The sequence below is a fragment of the Polypterus senegalus genome, chromosome 11 (genome assembly GCF_016835505.1).
Source record: "Polypterus senegalus isolate Bchr_013 chromosome 11, ASM1683550v1, whole genome shotgun sequence".
Taxonomy (NCBI): domain Eukaryota; kingdom Metazoa; phylum Chordata; class Cladistia; order Polypteriformes; family Polypteridae; genus Polypterus; species Polypterus senegalus.
In genome coordinates, this window is record NC_053164.1 from 66076006 (window position 1) to 66093652 (window position 17647).

Sequence of the window (17647 nt, forward strand, 5' to 3'; positions counted from 1 at the left end):
ACAACATACAATTATTTATCTTTCTATTTATGGTGTTAATATGTAACCCCATTAGACTGATATTTAGAAATCTGGAGGTTATAATGTACTTAGTTTTTATATCACATAATGCTAACTTAAGATTCATTCATTCACACCACAGTTTGTGAGACTCAATGGCTGTGTTTCTGATACCTGTGTGAGAACACTTGAGCACCACAAAGAATAGTCCTGTCTCCTTTTCTTTTCACTATATACACCTCAGACTATAAAAAGGAACTCCAGGTCATGTCCCTTGCAGAATTTCTCAGATGATTCTGCACTTATGGGATGTACTGATAAAGGGGATGACACAGAGTATAGGAGTGTGTTTCTTGATGCAAAGAGAATTTTCTGCAACTTAACATCAGCAAAACCAAAGAACTGGTTAGAACATTAGATCATTACTAAACTAAAAAAAATAAACTAACTATCCACTATGATATATTGAAGGTTAAAATAACAGAATACAATAACACAGTCTGTCTTGAGAGGCACTACTGTTTCTCTAGAATTATACATAACAATGCTAGTAATCCTAGAGTCTTATTCTCTACGATTGACCGTCTGCTAAACCCAGGTAACTCAAAGGAATGCCTCCAAAATACTTACAGTGAAACTTGTGAGGCTATTGCTGTATTTTTCAATCAAAAAATTAATGATACGATGATTACGACCGTAATTCGCTCCAAAACTCTGGTTGCAACCCAATTTGGTTGTGACCGGAAGTAATTTCCCTCATAGGATTGTATGTAAATACAATAAATCCATTCCGGTATGTAAATATATTTTTTTATAGATTTTTAAGCACAAAAATAGTTAATTATACCATAGAATGCACAGTGCAATAATAAACTAAATGTAAAAACATTGAATAACACTGAGAAAGCCTTGAACGGAGAAAATTAACATTGCAAGAGTTCACGCTATAACCTTACGAACCGCTCTCTGTGAACACTTTTTTTAATGAGTTTTAAGCACAGGGAAAAAATGAACATTTGGAAAATCTGTAATTTATACAAAAACTAACCATAAACAACCAAGAAAACTAACATAGCATGAGTTCTGGCATGAAGGAAGTGAGGAGGAACTGGGTGGAGAGGAGATTACAGTTTTGAGGTAAAGTTTGTGATGATGCGGGTTCACTACATGCTCCCATAATGCTTCCGGGAGCCCTTAAACCCGTCACCGATTAGCACGACAATGGAGCAATCAGTTGGTGCAGAAAGTGCCAAGTGCTTTTTTTAAAATCAACAAAACAACAATCAAAAACAAAGTCCAAATTAAATAAAGTGCAGTGCTTTCAGAATCCTTCAATAAATTAATGATCCCATAAAAACAGAATTGAAGTGGATGTTAAAATCCAATGGAAAAAGTCTTCATTAAATACGAGGTTAAAACAATGCTCGAAGCAGTCTCTTTAAAAACAAGCCCAGGGCATTCTTTAACTGCCTTCTCTGCCTTACGTGGCCAGCCATCTCAATCGCGCTCTCTCTCTCGCTTGATCTCTCGTGCTCTCTCTCTCTCTCTCTTGCTTGCTCGCTGCACAGGGAGAGACTGAACATGTGCGGAAATCATCGGCGCGTACAAACCAGAAGGATTACTGGCTCGTTCGTCTCTCGAGTGTGTGGTCATGAACAGATGCAGAAGTTTGGCAAACTTTTTGGTCGTAACCCAATTTGTATTTGGTCCGAGACGTTCATTACCCAAGGTTCTACTGTATCCTCTTTAATAAAACCCCTGTGTGCGTCCAGGTGTCAATGTGTGTGTGTCTTCTGGCGAAGTATGCAAACGCGGGCCGCGCATCGCACCATGTCCCGCCCATGCGCACGGCACCGTGGATGCACACACACTGGAAGCTGGGCACACAGTGAATGACCTAGCCGCTGCCACGCATGATAAGCAAATAAAGCACACACACTGGACGCTGCGCACACAGTGAATGGCCTTGCCACAGCCATGCATGATAAGAAATAAAGGACTACATTGCTGGGGAGAGTGCTGATTGGGTAGTCACGGCCGCGCACATAAAATTCGTTGCTGGGGAGACACCACACATACAGTAATCAGCTGCACGCCAGCACAGATTAAAATACTTGCTGGGGAACTAAACAGTACTTGTTGGGGAGCACAATTATCAGCTACACACCACTCATTACATCAGTTGCTGGGGACACTCTGCTGATTGCCCAATGTTGTGACAGAAAATTAAAGTCATATTACGGACATCAAAGCCAGTATTACTGTCAGAGAAAATTACAGGCATTTTACGGAAATACAAACCAGTATTCCTGCGAGAGAGAATTAAAGACACAATACAGTGACGTATATTACAGCCACATACAAGCCAGTATTACTGTAAGAAAAAATATTATTAACAACATGCCACCCAAAAAAAAAGGACACGTCAAGTAGGACAAAAGACACAGACAATCAAATCCTATATAAACAACATCTTCTGGAAGAACGGTCAGCTCAACAAGTAAACATCAACAAAAGAAAGGCTGAAAGACAAAGAAAAATACAAGCAAATACATCGATTGAAGAAAAAGAAAATGACCATCAGAAAAACGCTAAAAGAGAAAGACTCAGAAGAGCAAACCTAAGAAAAAGTTGCCATTTACTTGCCAGAACCAGTATTCAGCCACGGTCAGTTATATGTTGCATTATCAAGAGTTAGAAGTTTTCCAGATGTTGTTGTCAAGGATGTAGATGGTCCAGAACAAGGCAAACTGTTGCCAAACTGAGACAGAATATTTACAAGAAATGTTGTCTATAATGAAATTGTATAGAAAAATTTCATGAGGTAAAAAAATATAAAATTTTACCTAAATATCTTCTTCAAATATTGTGTCTTACAGATTGTTACAAAGTTTTACACTAAGGCAATATTAATTATACTTACTGTGTTGTCATATACGTTTCAATTTTATTTTTATTATTATTTTACTTTAGGCTTCTTGCAAAAATATTTTTGACAAAAAAAAATTAAGACAAGAAACAGAATGAGGTCAAGGTTCCTTGCCATTTAATACAGACTGTTCCTACTAATGTTTATGCATTACTGTTATAGTGCCCGTTATTGTAATGGGCTTAATGTCTAGTTAGAAATAATATAGTATATCTCCCCAACACTGCAGATCCTCTTAAGCCCCAGTACTTCAATATAAACAAATTAAACTCTTTCACCAGGATAGATTTACCTGATTTACATACTTTGTAAAATAATTTCTCATCTGACACCCTCCACCTGCGTCCTTGACCCATTACCAACAAGTTTTTTCAAAGAAGTATCGGGCGTGCTAATTGATAGTATTCTTGACATAGTAAACTTGTCATTAGATACGGGGGTCTTCCCAGACTGTCTTAAGACTGCTGTAGTTAAACACCTACTCAAGAAAAATAATCTTGACCCCTCTGCTTTTGAAAATTTTAGACCCATTTCTAACCTGCCCTTCTTAAGTAAAATTCTAGAGAAGACAGTCATTATGCAGCTAAATGACCACCTCAATAAACATGCTTTCCTTGATAAGTTTCAGTCGGGTTTCAGAACAAATCACAGCACAGAAACTGCACTCGTTAAAGTAGTAAATGACTTGCGGGTAAATGCAGACAGAGGCCATTTATCTGTTCTCATCCTCTTAGATCTGAGTGCCGCATTTGACACCATTGATCACAATATTCTTAGAAATCACCTTGGTCAATGGGTGGGCCTCTCTGGCAGTGTCTTAAATTAGTTTGAATCCTACCAGGCAGGTAGAAAATTCTTTGTTAGTTGTGGTAATTATAACTCAAAGACACATGATATTCTATATGGTGTTCCACAAGGCTCTATCCAGGGTCCACTGCTCTTTTAGATCTACATGCTTCCGTTAGGTCAGATTATCTCGGGGCATAACGTGAGTTACCACAGCTATGCGGATGACACGCAGCTGTATTTATCAATAGCACCTGATGACCCCGACAATGTCTTACTTGTGTTTCTAAGTGGATGAATAGTAATTTTCTCAAGCTACATAAAGAGAAAACAGAAATTTTAGTGATTGGCAGTAATGGATATAATGAGGTTATTAGAAGTAAACTTGATGCATTAGGATTAATAGTCAAGACGGAGGTAAAGAATTTAGGGGTAACTGTTGACTGTGAGCTGAATTTTAAATCGCATATTAATCAGATCACTAGGACAGCATTTTTTCACTTAAGAATTATAGCAAAAGTTAGACCTCATATCATTGAAAGATGCTGAGAAATTAGTTCACGCTTTTGTTTTCAGTCAACTAGATTACTGTAACGTACTCAGGACTACCCAAAAAAGACATAAATCGTTTGCAACTAGTGCAGAATGCAGCTGCTAGAATTCTAACTAGGAATTAGAAAATCCGAGCACATTTCTCCAGTTTTGATGTCACTACACTGGTTAACTGTGTCATTCAGAACTGACTTTAAAATACTGCTTATGGTTTACAAAGCCTTAAATAATCTCGCTCCATCTTATATATCGGAATGTCTGACATCTTATATTCCAAATCGTAACCTTAGATCTTCAAATGAATGTCTGCTTAGAATTCCAGGAGCTAAACTTAAAAGAACTGGTGAGGCAGCCTTCTGCTGTTATGCACCTAAAATCTGGAATAGCCTGCCAATAGGAATTCGCCAGGCTAATACAGTGGAGCACTTTAAAAAACTGCTAAAAACACATCACTTTAACATGGCTTTCTCATAGCTTTATTTTAGTTTAATCCTGATTCTCTGTATATTCAATTCATTATCATAACTATTCATGGTGGCTCCAAAATCCGTACTAAGCCCTACTCTCTCTTCTGTTTTTTTACCCTGGTTTTCTGTGGTGGCAACCTGCGCCACCACCACCTAATCAAAGCACCATGATGTTTAGAGTGTTTAGAGTGTCCGCTATTTCACTGTCTGCATTTTTTAATTCTACTTTACTATTCCTGATGCACTTCATCTCCTCTTTGACTGTTTTTCTTTTACTTCAAAAATACCTAAAGAATCTCTTCGGGTCATCTTTTGCCTTATCTGCTATATTCCTCTCCAATTGCCTTTTAGCCTTCCTAATATCTTTCTTAATGGTTGACCTCATGTTCTCTTATCCCCTACAATTCGCCTTGGGGTTATTAGTCTTGTACACCTTATACAGCTGTTGATTTTTGCCACACCAAAGAGCTTCTATGTCTGGTCACTATTCAAGGAGGGGATGTAGAGGTGATTCATTCCTACAAGTACTTGGGGTCCACATTAATAACAGGTTGTACTGGTCTCAGAACACAGAGGAACTACTGTATATAAGAAAGGGCAGATCATACTCTTTTTTCTTAGGACACTGCATTCCTTTAATGTAGGAAGTGACATCCTTCGCATCTTCTATAACTCTGTGATGGCCAACTTTCTACGCTAGTAACATACACTTTAAGAGAGGCCAACCGATTCAACAGGCTAATTAAAAGGGCAAGATTAGTTATAGGATGCACACTGTTGCAGAGGAGAGGATTCAAACAAAACTGAGCTTCATTAACCCTTTAACCGCCAACTCCCTAAATATTCTCCACGCCGGGCGAAATCTGAACAATTTTCGTTTTTTTACTTTTTTACATTTATTCAAGCAGTATTTACCACTAAATGTTGTGCAAGTTCTAGAAAGGGGCAAACGCGTAATAAAACACAAAATATACATTTTCTCAGGTAGCTTGAACAAGCAGTCATGGTTTGAATCTTTCTTATCTGGCTCATTGCTGTTGTCATTCAAATGAATTTCAGTAACAAAGAGAATCGGTTACGTTTCATTGTATCTGCAAAAATAGGTGTTGCATACATAGCATCTGTAGACCTGTACATCTCAATATCTGGTTTTCTGATTATTCCCATACACATCAAAATCCCAATGAATTTTTTCATTCCGTTTTCATCAGTGTCTACCCAAGCATGAACACGGGAATGTGGAGGTAAATCGAGATTTTTCTCAATAAACTGTGCTGCATACAGATAGATTTGTTTGATGAACAAAATGTCTGATCAAGTCAGGTGACAAAAACAGCTCATAAAACTGCTCATCAGTGTAATTGTTTACATCAGCAGTAAATCTACACGTTGCCTCAAATGGACACACGCACTCATCACCATGATCCGATGCGTCAGCATTCACAGTATCAAGCAGTGCACGTTGCTGATCATCATTGTCTCTAAAATCTTCTTCAGAACTGCTAAAATTGTGATCAGAATTATTGTCCAAAATCGCCTGCAAAACCTCACTTGAAGTCAGTTTACGTTTCGCCATATTCACAGCTTTCACTTCTGAATGGTTATCACGTGACCAGCAAAGAAAAATTTTCCGGCTAATACAACCACAGAGTTGTCGAAATACAACGTAGTAATAATATCCACGCCAAAGCGTCAGTTAAACTAGGCATTCACATAACCATAGGCAAATGTGCCGGATAATTCCGGCAATATAGCATCAGCAATAACGCTACGATGCCGGATATATCCGACAGAGAGCGGTTAAGAGGTTAAAGACAATTCTGCACATCCTCTCTCTGACACACTAACACCAAGGACTTTCATCCAATGAATTATTCAGCAGAAGTGTGTCAAGAAACACTACTTGGACTTTGTCGGCATAATACATCCTACATAATGCCTCACTGTGACTTTTCTTTCTTTTTTACATTTTCTTCCTAATTACTCATATTGTGTTAGTTCATATCATAGTGTGTGTATATATATATATATATATATATATATATATATATATATATATATATATTGTCACACACGTGCGAGTAGGAGGCAGCTAAAGGGCTCGAGTAATTGTAATAAAACATCCAACTGGGGGCGGCGGAGTGCGCTGACTGTATTTCTCAGTTCCCTACAGACCTTTCCCGGGAAATCCTGCAAGGATTTACGTCTCTGAAGTCGTCACTTCCGAAGCCCGCCCCTTTGATGACGTCACTTCCGAAGTCGGCCCCTTTGATTACATCACTTCTGGTTCCGGCCCCTTTGATGACATCAGATCCTCTCAAGACCTTTAAAGTCTCCATCTTATGCTACTATAGCCAGTTCTGTTGTGTACTCTATGATATGAACATCGTGTCTGTGATTCAGAAAACCCTTTTGCAGCTGGGAAAAACAATATACTGCCCCAAACCTTTATAATGTCTTGGACTCATTTATTTGACAATATATATATTTTTATTTATTTATGTATTTATTTATTTAAAGAGCTTCAATAAAACAAAGTTCTAATAGAGGAAAATAACGTTCTATCTATCTATCTATCTATCAAAGACTATTGAACCGGACAGCAATCATTTAAATCATTACCACCTCTGTACATGGGGTGATTTATACTAATAATTCCTATAAACCTCTAATTGCCTAATTAAATGATCTGCAGCAAGTGGGACAAAGGCCAAGCCTTTAAATAAAACAGATTATTTTTCCATTTTCAGGACTGGTCTCAATACTACCTGGGGGCGCGTTACCTTTTAGGCATATTTACAGTTCCTCTGACTGTACATGCAATTGTAAGTGCAGAGAAGATGCAAATTGAAAGCATCAAAACTTAATTTTTATAACATATGTTAAAAAATTTGGGAAAATTCCTCCTCTGAACCCTTTAAGGGATTTCCAAAACTTAACTTGATTACTTCCATAATGTGTTACAGCAGTAAGGTAAGAGTCTGCATTTCTAGACAATTTTAGCACAATAATTCTAATATATGTGGAAACTACCTAATCAAAACTGAAATATACTGTCACAATTTGTATATTGAAAGTCACTACATTAAACATATCAAAATATGCTTTCATGCTAAACAACAAACCTTAATTACAAATAATTTAATGTATCATACAGAATACATTTTATGATAGGTTTAAAGAAAAATTAAGCTGTAAAAAGACTAAAAAAATTAGCAGTTAAAGGGCAGAATCTGTTTCAAATTAATTCTTAATATGAATTATTATTATTATGACTGCATAAATCAAAGTGTTAATATTGTTAACATATGTTTAGTTCCTACCTTTATTTTGCACTGTGTAACCCAGGCGTGTCAGCTTCAATTGCGTTTGTACAACCTTTTTCCTCCCAACATTTATACATAAGGAACTCAAATGAGGAAAAAAATATTTTGTCATCTTTTTCATTTGCATGTAATTTGCTTAAATATTTTCTGCACACTTGTTGAAAAAATATGGTTTGAATATAAGCTTTTCATTGTTAATGCTAAGCCATAGTTTATAAACTCTAGAATATTATGTTGAGAATTAAATAATCTAATTCTGTCTAAGAGATTCATATGCAGTAGAACAAACCATAAAAATATAAATTAGTAAAGAAAAGGGCTAGACTAAACAGATCTGCATTGACTAAAATTTTGAGGACAAGGGAGTGTAAGGATATGTTAGAATAAAATAAAAAAAAGCTTCACAAACTGTACAAAAAATGTGATAGTTTATGTCAAAATAAGAATCAATCAGCTTTAAAGATTAGGCTATGGGAACCACCTTCTGTACACACATTGCAAATTTACAGTCACTGAGTTAATTATTAGAATCCTTTGTACACCTGCTTATCCACACAATTCTCTAATCAGCCAATCATTTGGCTGTAACACGATGCATAAAATCATGCAGATGCAGATCAGGGGCTTCGGTTAATGTTCACATCAAACACCAGATTGGGAAAAAATTTAATCTTTAGTGATTTTGACTGTAACATATTTGCTGGTACCAGATAGGCTGGTCTGAGTATTTCTGTAACAGGTGATCTCCTGGGATTTGCACACACAACAGTCTCTAGGCTTTATTCAGAAAGGTACAAAAAACAAAAAAAAAAAACAATCCCCTGTGCAGCATTTCAGGAGAAAGAAACACCATGGTGATGAGAGGTCAGAGCAGAATAGCCAATTTGGTGCCAGTAAGGCTAAAGTACATCAGATAACCACTCTGTATAACTATGTCAAGCAGAAAAAAGCATCTTAGAAAGCACAACATGTTGAAACCTGAGTTAGATGGGATACAATAGCAGAACACCACATCAGTTTCCACTCCTGCCAGCCAAGAACAGAAAGCAAAAGCTGTAGTGGGCATAAGTTCACCAAAAGTGGACAGCTGTAGAAAGGTTTCTGCTGAGACACACAGATGGTTTGGATCAGAATTTGGTGCCATCAGTGTGTAACCTTGTACCCAACCTGTCTGGCGTCAACAGTCCATGCTGGTGGTAGTGGTGTAATAGCATGGGAAATGTTTTCTTTGCACACTTTGGGTCCGTTAAAACCAATCAATCATCGCATGAATGCAGTGGCCTATCTGAATATTGTGGCTGTCCATGTGCATCCCATTATGACCACAATTTACCTATCATCTAATGACTGCTTTAAGCATGATGATACTCCATACCACACGGGCTACATTATTTCAAGTAGTTGCTCATATTAGTTCTTTGGGATGTGATTGTTTCTGTCAAATCATAATAGCATGTTGGTAAATCTTTTCATTCAGTTTGACAATATATTGCTGAACATAAAACTAATATCAGTATTGATGTCAAGTCAAGGAAAGTGTCTTTCTTGTCATACCCTCCATACACAGTATTGCAACACACACTGGCATGAAATAACATTTCCTAGGGCCATGGTGCAACATATACTGTATACAAACAGTACACACTGTATGTAACATAAACACAGACATCACCAGACATTGTTCATCAACAGACCAGAGTGGTTGAGAATGAGCATAGGACCTCACAAGTGTCTCCATATATAACAGGCGCTGACTCACTCACTACTCTTTAGACAAGCATCAAGGATTTGAACTTGATACTTACTGTTACAGGAATCCATGTAGTGATCTGAAAAAAGAAGTGATGTGTCAGCCTCAGCTGGTTGACCACCAGATGTGTCGTTGCATTTTGACTCCTCTGCAGCAGCTTGGTGACACATGTCAGTACCCCTATCAGCAGACAGTTGCAGTAGTCCAGATGTGACAGGGCCAAAGCCTGGGCCAGAATTTGTTCTGTGTACTTTGTCAGAAATGGTCTGATCTTACATATCAAAACTGAAGGCTGTCAAAAACCAGGGCCTGATGCATTCCTTGTGTGATTCTGGGTTATGAATGAAAAAAAATGTTGTTATATTGTAGAGAATGAATCTGCATCACAGAGAAGCTGCCACAACATGGTGTCTGAAAAACAGCTAGTCATCAATCACACCATGAAGGTTGCATATCAACTTTGTGGGTGTTAGCAATAATAAGCCAGGACAAACAGAGATGTGGTGCTGAATAGACTGATGGGCAGGGATAACAAGAAGGTCTGTCTTCGCCAGATTGAGCTTGAGATTGTGTTCCTTCATCCAGGTTTCAATATCAGAAAGACAACCAAAAATCAAGCTGATACTATGTAGTCTTCTGGAGGGAACTTCATGTACAAGTTCATATCATTAACACCAGATTGATTAAAAACCCATGAGACTGAATGACAGTGCTTAGAGATGAGTTGTATAGAGAGAAGCACAGAGGGGTTATCAATATTTCTAATGGCAACTGTGTTTGCCTAGTGTATCCTAGATATCTCTTCGTGTCAGGATACATGGTAGGATCTGCCCAAGAGGTAGAACTCAGACCACATCTCAGTGATGCGTTGGTCAAAGAGGGTGGCAAGAAGGATCTGGTGGTAGGTAGCATCAAAGGCAGCACAGGACAAATTGAATGTTGCTCGCTGTAATGTGTTGATGATGGTACAAGTAAGTAGAGCTGTCTTTGTGGAATGGCCCTTCTTGAAGCCTAAATGATTAGCATCAATCAGTCTATTCTATACAAGAAAGAAAGAGACTTGGTTAGAGACAGTGCATTGCAATGTTCTGGATGGAAAGAAGAGGAATGACACTGGTCTGTAATTATCTACCTGAGGTGGGTCAAGAGTGGACTTCTTGAGGAAAGCAGTTATTATGTGCTCTGCTGTGTGCTAAGTAATCTAATGGTAACTTATCAACTATATCTTTAATACAGCTTTATTTATGCATAGATATCATGTATTTGGCAGAATCCAATATTTATAAATATGGTCTTTTAACATTAAAATGTATGTACTTTCAAGGCAAACTGTACTTTCCCTTCTTCATTGTTACCTTCTCATTATTTCCATTTTCACCCAGAAAAATAAGAAAAATTAGGCAATGCTGCTTCTTAGATAGTACACATAAGCATGATCCTGTGATCCCCTTAAATGAACATTATAAACATTTCCATTATACAATTGACTGTGTATTTAATATTTTATTTCGATCCCCTAAAATATGTAGTATGTCTTAAAATGTACATCACCACTACTATATTATATATAAAAATGCTGATTATTCTAGACCTCTAAAAATGATTTATATACTTTACACTTTGACTGCCCATTCTTATTTAATACGCACACTGGCTATCAGATGTTTTCTTCATAGTCTAGGTTGGAGTTCCTTATTCTCTTTGATGCTTTATGCTTGTATTAGTAGGATACGGTCATATTTACACTGTATGCTTGATCCAAATACATTTTTTTGTGAATATGTTTGGTCTTCTATACTTTTTCAGTACCACCACAAATCTTTTGTATCCCAACATAGCTCTTTGTTCTTTTCTTGTTATGTTTGTTAAAAGAAGATTTCCCTTTCCCACAGTGCCAACTTTTAAAAAATGAGAAATTTACAAGTAGCTTATCTATGGAAATAGTACTGTAGCAAATAAGAGTATTTTCATGCTTCACCATATTGTTCAATGGACAGCCTAAGGATAAGGAATGAATGTAGCATAACACATATATTTTCAATAAAGAGAAAATAAAAAATTGAACAAAAACATATAGCAAACAAAAAAATGAATGTTTTATACTGCAAAATCTCATAAATACATTGGTTTCCCGCATTTATTTCCACCACACATCTTCCCCCTACATGGCAAAATTACTAAGGGAAACCCTGCCATCCCTACCTCAATGAAACTATCGAGTGTCCTTTAAAATGATTTAGATATTTTTAAAACCAGTGTTTGAACATATCACAGACTGATTTTCAGATATGGTAATTGCATTGAAGATAATTGCCTTTCCACCACTCATCCTCCCCCTGCATGAGAAAATTACCAAGGGAAAACCCCACTCATCCTAACCTCAATGAAACTATCCGGTGTCCTAGTACAGATATCACCATAGCTCAATGAAACAACTGGGTGACTACACATTGAAATCAGCAAGGGTGATGCCTTCTCAATGAAACTATCACATTTGGGGACCCTCATACCCCACTTCACCACTCGAATCTCCATGCACATTAAATGGCAGGGTGGCCACATGCTGAATTGCTTTAAGTATGATCAACTCTCTGCTAAGGAGCTTTATTCATTAAGTCACCCAAGGGCCTGTGGGGGACTTAATCTGGTCCAGCTTTATTTTGTAGCAGGTGCTGGTTCACTGTTTATTTCTCAGCTAGCCTCAGGTCTGTGTAGTTCATTCTTCACTTCATATGACCATCATCTCAAGACAGTAACTGTGACACAAGTTGGTATGATGTAAGCACACCTGAACATGAGAAACAACAATTCGCTGATTTAGATACATTTTTTTTTGTTTTAAACATTTCTAACAGCTACTGATCAAGGTAATAGCTAACATTTTATTCATCTCATGTAATATTCAGGGTTTGAGCTCATTTTAGATAGATAGATAGATAGATAGATAGATAGATAGATAGATAGATAGATAGATAGATAGATAGATAGATAGATAGATAGCATCCTATTAGGGGAAATTTAGCTTTATACAGAACTTCAGCAAGCAACACACATAACATTATAAAAACAAATTGCAAGTGTTTCCTGGCACGATTCTCATGAATAATTAGTTCGCTGAAATTGTTAGTGTGTCAGAGAGTGGAGATGTACAGCATTGTCCGTAATGGCTCTCGCTCAGTTTTGTTGTCATTCTCTCCTCCTCTCCAGGAAGTTGAGAGTTTGTCCCATAACTGTGCCTGCCTTCTTAATTAGCTTGTTGACTTGGTCAGCCTCTTTTGGTGTTTTGTTACAGCCCAACACACTACAGTGTAGAAAATCTCACTTTCTTTCCATTATTATATATCCAACCTCATCTATTCACTTTTCACTGCCCTTCCATCTATTAAATGGCGTAGATCTATCAAGAGTAATAAGTTTCAGAATTGTGTTTACCCACAGGCATTTGAACGTAGAGTTTTTTACACTATTATGCTGGCAGTCAATTATAACAATTATTATTGTTGTTCTTGCAGTTTTCATTTGTATTGATGCTTTTTTGTGTGAGTGTCACACAATTAAATTCAAACTAAACTTCTTGTGGTAATGAAGTAAAGTAAGGTGCAATGTTTCTTAGCTTTATTTGGCATTCAAGTGACCAGTGTAGTAAATTCTGTCCATAAAAATGTAGTAGATGTAATTTAAAGTAAGATATTTTCTTTAGTTTTTTAAGGTGTATCAAGCACAGCAAGTATATCTTTATTCTTGTTTTAACTATTAAAATACACTGTGATGTGTTTTACACTGGAATATGTTTTCTATAGGAAGCATTCAAGCATTCTGCATTATTTTAAATAAACATGCATTGTTCATTTTATGCAAGCAATGACGCTGTAGTAGTAGGGCACCGTGTATAAAGTCCTTTTATTTCTGTATAAAAGGTTAGGAACATGTGCTGAGAGCACATTGCCACACCAACCACATGACAAACTACCTGGATTTGGACCTGATTGCAGGAGGTGACACCTCAGCACTACACTGGAACAGCATGAGGTTTTATAAAGGTGTGACAGGTGGCCACAATCATTACCCGGCTGGGTCGCCAATGGAATGTAAGGACCAGGGCAGAGAGGATCGCTGAGGCAATACCTCCCCTGGGACGCTAGAGGGCAGCCGTCCTGGGTGGCTGTAGCACGACGGATTCCCGCAGGGCACGCTGAGAGCTGGTGTTTGATGCAGCCCTGTTAGATTCCATGAAGGGCGCCAGGGGGAGCTGCAGATTTTCAGATATATTAATTGCATTGAAGATACAGCATTTGTAAATAAGCACAACCTTAACACTAGAATTACCAGAGTCTACGAAAAAACTTGTAGATCCGTCCCACCTTAAATCGCTTCTCACCTCTCCATCAGCGTCTATGTGTGGATAAGCAGCAAACAACAAGCCGGTGCACAGTTTTCTCAGCTCAAGTCTGCTTACATGCATGTCAGTTGCTTGGAGTTGTATTCAGTGAGAATTCAAGCAAAATCACACCTTTTATAAATACTATATCGTTATTTGGAACACATGCATTTCATGTGTGTTCCGTGTCTACAACGATTTATGTAAACACATCGTTAAAACAGAAATGTTTTTCATGTTTTAGTAATAATTGATAAAATGTAGACATGACGTTTATAATGTGTGAAACCTGAAGTCCAAATATCAAAGAAGCACTGTCACAAAATGTACAAATATAACAGAACAATTGAGCTTTTATTAAAAAAAAGAACCCGCGTTAGGGTGCAACATTGACACACATTTACTATGACTGCTTTGGTGGCGCAATGGTATTAACTGTTGACTGGTAATCAAAACTTCATGGGTTCGATCCCTGACGAGTCAGTTTTGAGAGGTGAGCTGCTTTTATTCTTACTATTTTAAAGTAAAAACATACATTTGATTTCAGTCTGTAACAGCCAGTGTAAATATATGATACTTGTAAAGGGTTAGGTTTGGTTTTTTTTTTTAATTCAGTTTCATTCTCTCAGTTCACGATCCTACCCTATCCTCCCCCACCATCTGACACTGCTGTTTTAACATAAAGATGCGCTATAGCTCTGCAGTGTACTAGTGGCTTTACGCTGCAGGAAGTAAGTAACTAAATCCAAATAATTAACATTCGATCTGGCTTTTATGTAAGTAACAAGTAACAAAACAAATGCAATTTTATTCAAGATTATAACCAAAGAAAAAAGAAAGCAAGTTACAGTAGGCGGTTGATACGACAGCTTCTGTGGTGCAATGCTAAGAACTGCTGATTTCCGTTCCGTGCTATATAAAATCATCACATTCAAATATTAACAGTTACCACACACCCAAGGACCGTCCTTCGTACATTTACGACATATGAATATACTGATTGCTTGTACGTTTTGAGTCAGAAGAAGTTAGCATTGCAAATTTGTGATGTCTTGCCACTGCCCCTAAAAGCTATAAAAATATTTTTGAAATGGTCCAAAGTGGAGCATTTAATGAGTACTGAGGAGCAGATTGACTGGTAGGGTTTCTGTCTTGGCATTTTGTAAAGTTCTTCTCCAGCCATGGCATAACTGACAATGTGTAAGCCTGTGAGATGTAAGGATCCTTGTTGCTCAATGTATTTGTTGTCCTGGTCAAGAATGACCAATTTTCTATAAGCATACTTTTCCAGGACGGTAATTTAAGTGTGATAAAACAGGAAGCAAAATAAAGTTCTTGCAATCTAAGCAGATGAAAAGCAATATAGTTCCACAGTAAAGATCATTCCAAGATCCACCAGTATAATTAATGTTTGTATATTTTCCATTATGATACCAGTTGTCTGGTTGTGGCTTATTTACACTACAATATCGAAATGTTGAATTCCCTCTATCAGACCATTTCCAAGGACAATTGAACGGGCCAATCCAGAAGAGACTTTTTTCCATTATCTACTTATTTACACTCATTTCTTATACTGACCAGGTCTGTGTAGTTCACTTGACAGTAGTTCTGAGCTTTGCTCCAAGTCATACTCTCATTATCTAGACAAATCTTTCTGTGATATTATTAGTGTGGCCATTACCTGGCTAGGATTCCACAACAATGGAAGGACTGGGGGATAGGGCTTTTTTCAGAAATCCCCCCCAACACAGACTGATAGAGGGTAGCGGGACCACGGGTTTGGAGCATGGAAGCTCAATTCTGCTGGGGCCCGTGGCCACCACCAGTGTGTTCCTGGATATTTGCTGGAAGAAAGTTGTTGGCAAACTGGATTCCTTCTAGGTCTTCTATAAAAAGGGGACAGTTGCCAGTATTCAATGGCCAGAGTGAGGAGGAAGGACAAAGCCTATGTGGAGGACTGGAGGTGGAAGAACTGTTTGTTGCCCTTTTATATTGTGGGGAAGCATTAAATGTGCATATTGTGTGGTGAACCTGTGTCCTGCCTGTCTGTGTTGGGCTGTATGTGCCCCAGGCTTCACATTCATTTCTATAAATATAGAATATGTACAGAATTATTTAAGACAAAACTTCAGTAAAATAATTTGCACTTGTTCCTTTTATAATTGTAAATGGGCTATTTATATAAAAGAAATTATATATATATTATGCAATTATAAAAGAAATATGTTAATACCTTGGTGTCACATTGCAAATCAGAAAGAAGGATTTTACCAGCCACTTGTAACATTTCTGTTGTACTTCCTGCCAAATAAAACATCAAAATTATTTCAATAACATTAAAACAAGGAATTGTATCAGTCCATTTAGAGTACTTTTCCACTAAATATATGTTATAATTGAGATAACCTTGTTTATCCTAATTTGCAATTAGGATGTTTTAGGAGTAAATTGGAGCAAAGAACAAAGCCAATTTTAATAATTAATTATATTATTTTAACTATATTATTCATTTTCTGTAATATGAGTTTACATTTTTTTTAAATTTGACTGCACAATCAGTAGTGGGACAATACATCATACTTGATCATAAGTAAAATGCTCACACATTTAAAATGGAAATATATTACTAAAATGCCAAATAAAGGAAGGGCTTTGCATCTGTCAGCATTGTTTGTGCGTTCATAAAAATAAAATGCAGTAGGAAGATTTACACATGGTGAAAACTCACGCCTGTCCGAAACTCAACCCGGCTGGTAGAGAAGAGACAATGATGCTCTGGTAGCACTGATGCTCTCAGCCTAAAAAGCAGTGTGAAAACTGTGCATCAACTGCCTTGCACATGGATAAACTCACATTTCAGGTATACTACTGACAACTTACAATCATAATCAGAATGATTTTAATTTATTACCCTTGCAGAATTTTAAAGGAATTATTTTCTAGTTGCCTTAATCAGAATTGCCCTTTTCAAGTGTTTTATTGTTTTAAACTGCATCTTTTGTCAATTGATTACACTAACATACCTCCTTCATTGCTTTTAATGTATCTAAACAAATTAAAAAGGAACTGGCAAGGTAGGAACTACTGTTAAATTCTATGCAGGCACTGGTTGTTTCACAATAGTTATTTTTTACCATTTCCTTGATTCTGTCTCCATGTCATCATTTTGAGAATTGTGTTGTTTACCAGTTGCAGGTATGATCATTAGTCATGTGATTTGTATTGGCCACATCTGACAGTATGGTGGGGAAAATATTTAATATGGTAGCATGCTATATTACTTGATCAAAGAAGTCAATCTTAAAGTATATTTTTGCTAAGCATTAGTCAGGAAAAGCAACAGTCAGATTTGCAGCCATGCAAATATTTTTCCTGTTGTGACTCTCTGTGCATTTTTAAATTAATTTTGCATTATTTACTATTCAGTTAATTATCTTTATTATTATTTACTATTGT

The 17647-nt window shown here is 37.0% G+C and overlaps 1 protein-coding gene across 3 annotated transcripts in view; it reads right to left on the bottom strand.

Annotated features, from left to right (window-relative positions):
• The window catches only part of LOC120539116 (macrophage mannose receptor 1-like), a 74059-nt gene extending 57569 nt beyond the window's left edge, over window positions 1–16490 (bottom strand). For all 3 annotated transcript variants that reach the window (XM_039768889.1, XM_039768888.1, XM_039768887.1), the window contains exon 1: window positions 16425–16490. In XM_039768889.1, coding sequence (XP_039624823.1) covers window positions 16425–16478 — 54 coding nt within the window. In that variant the 5' untranslated portion in view covers window positions 16479–16490. The remainder of the gene's footprint in view (window positions 1–16424) is intronic.
• Window positions 16491–17647: the final 1157 nt, after the last annotated feature.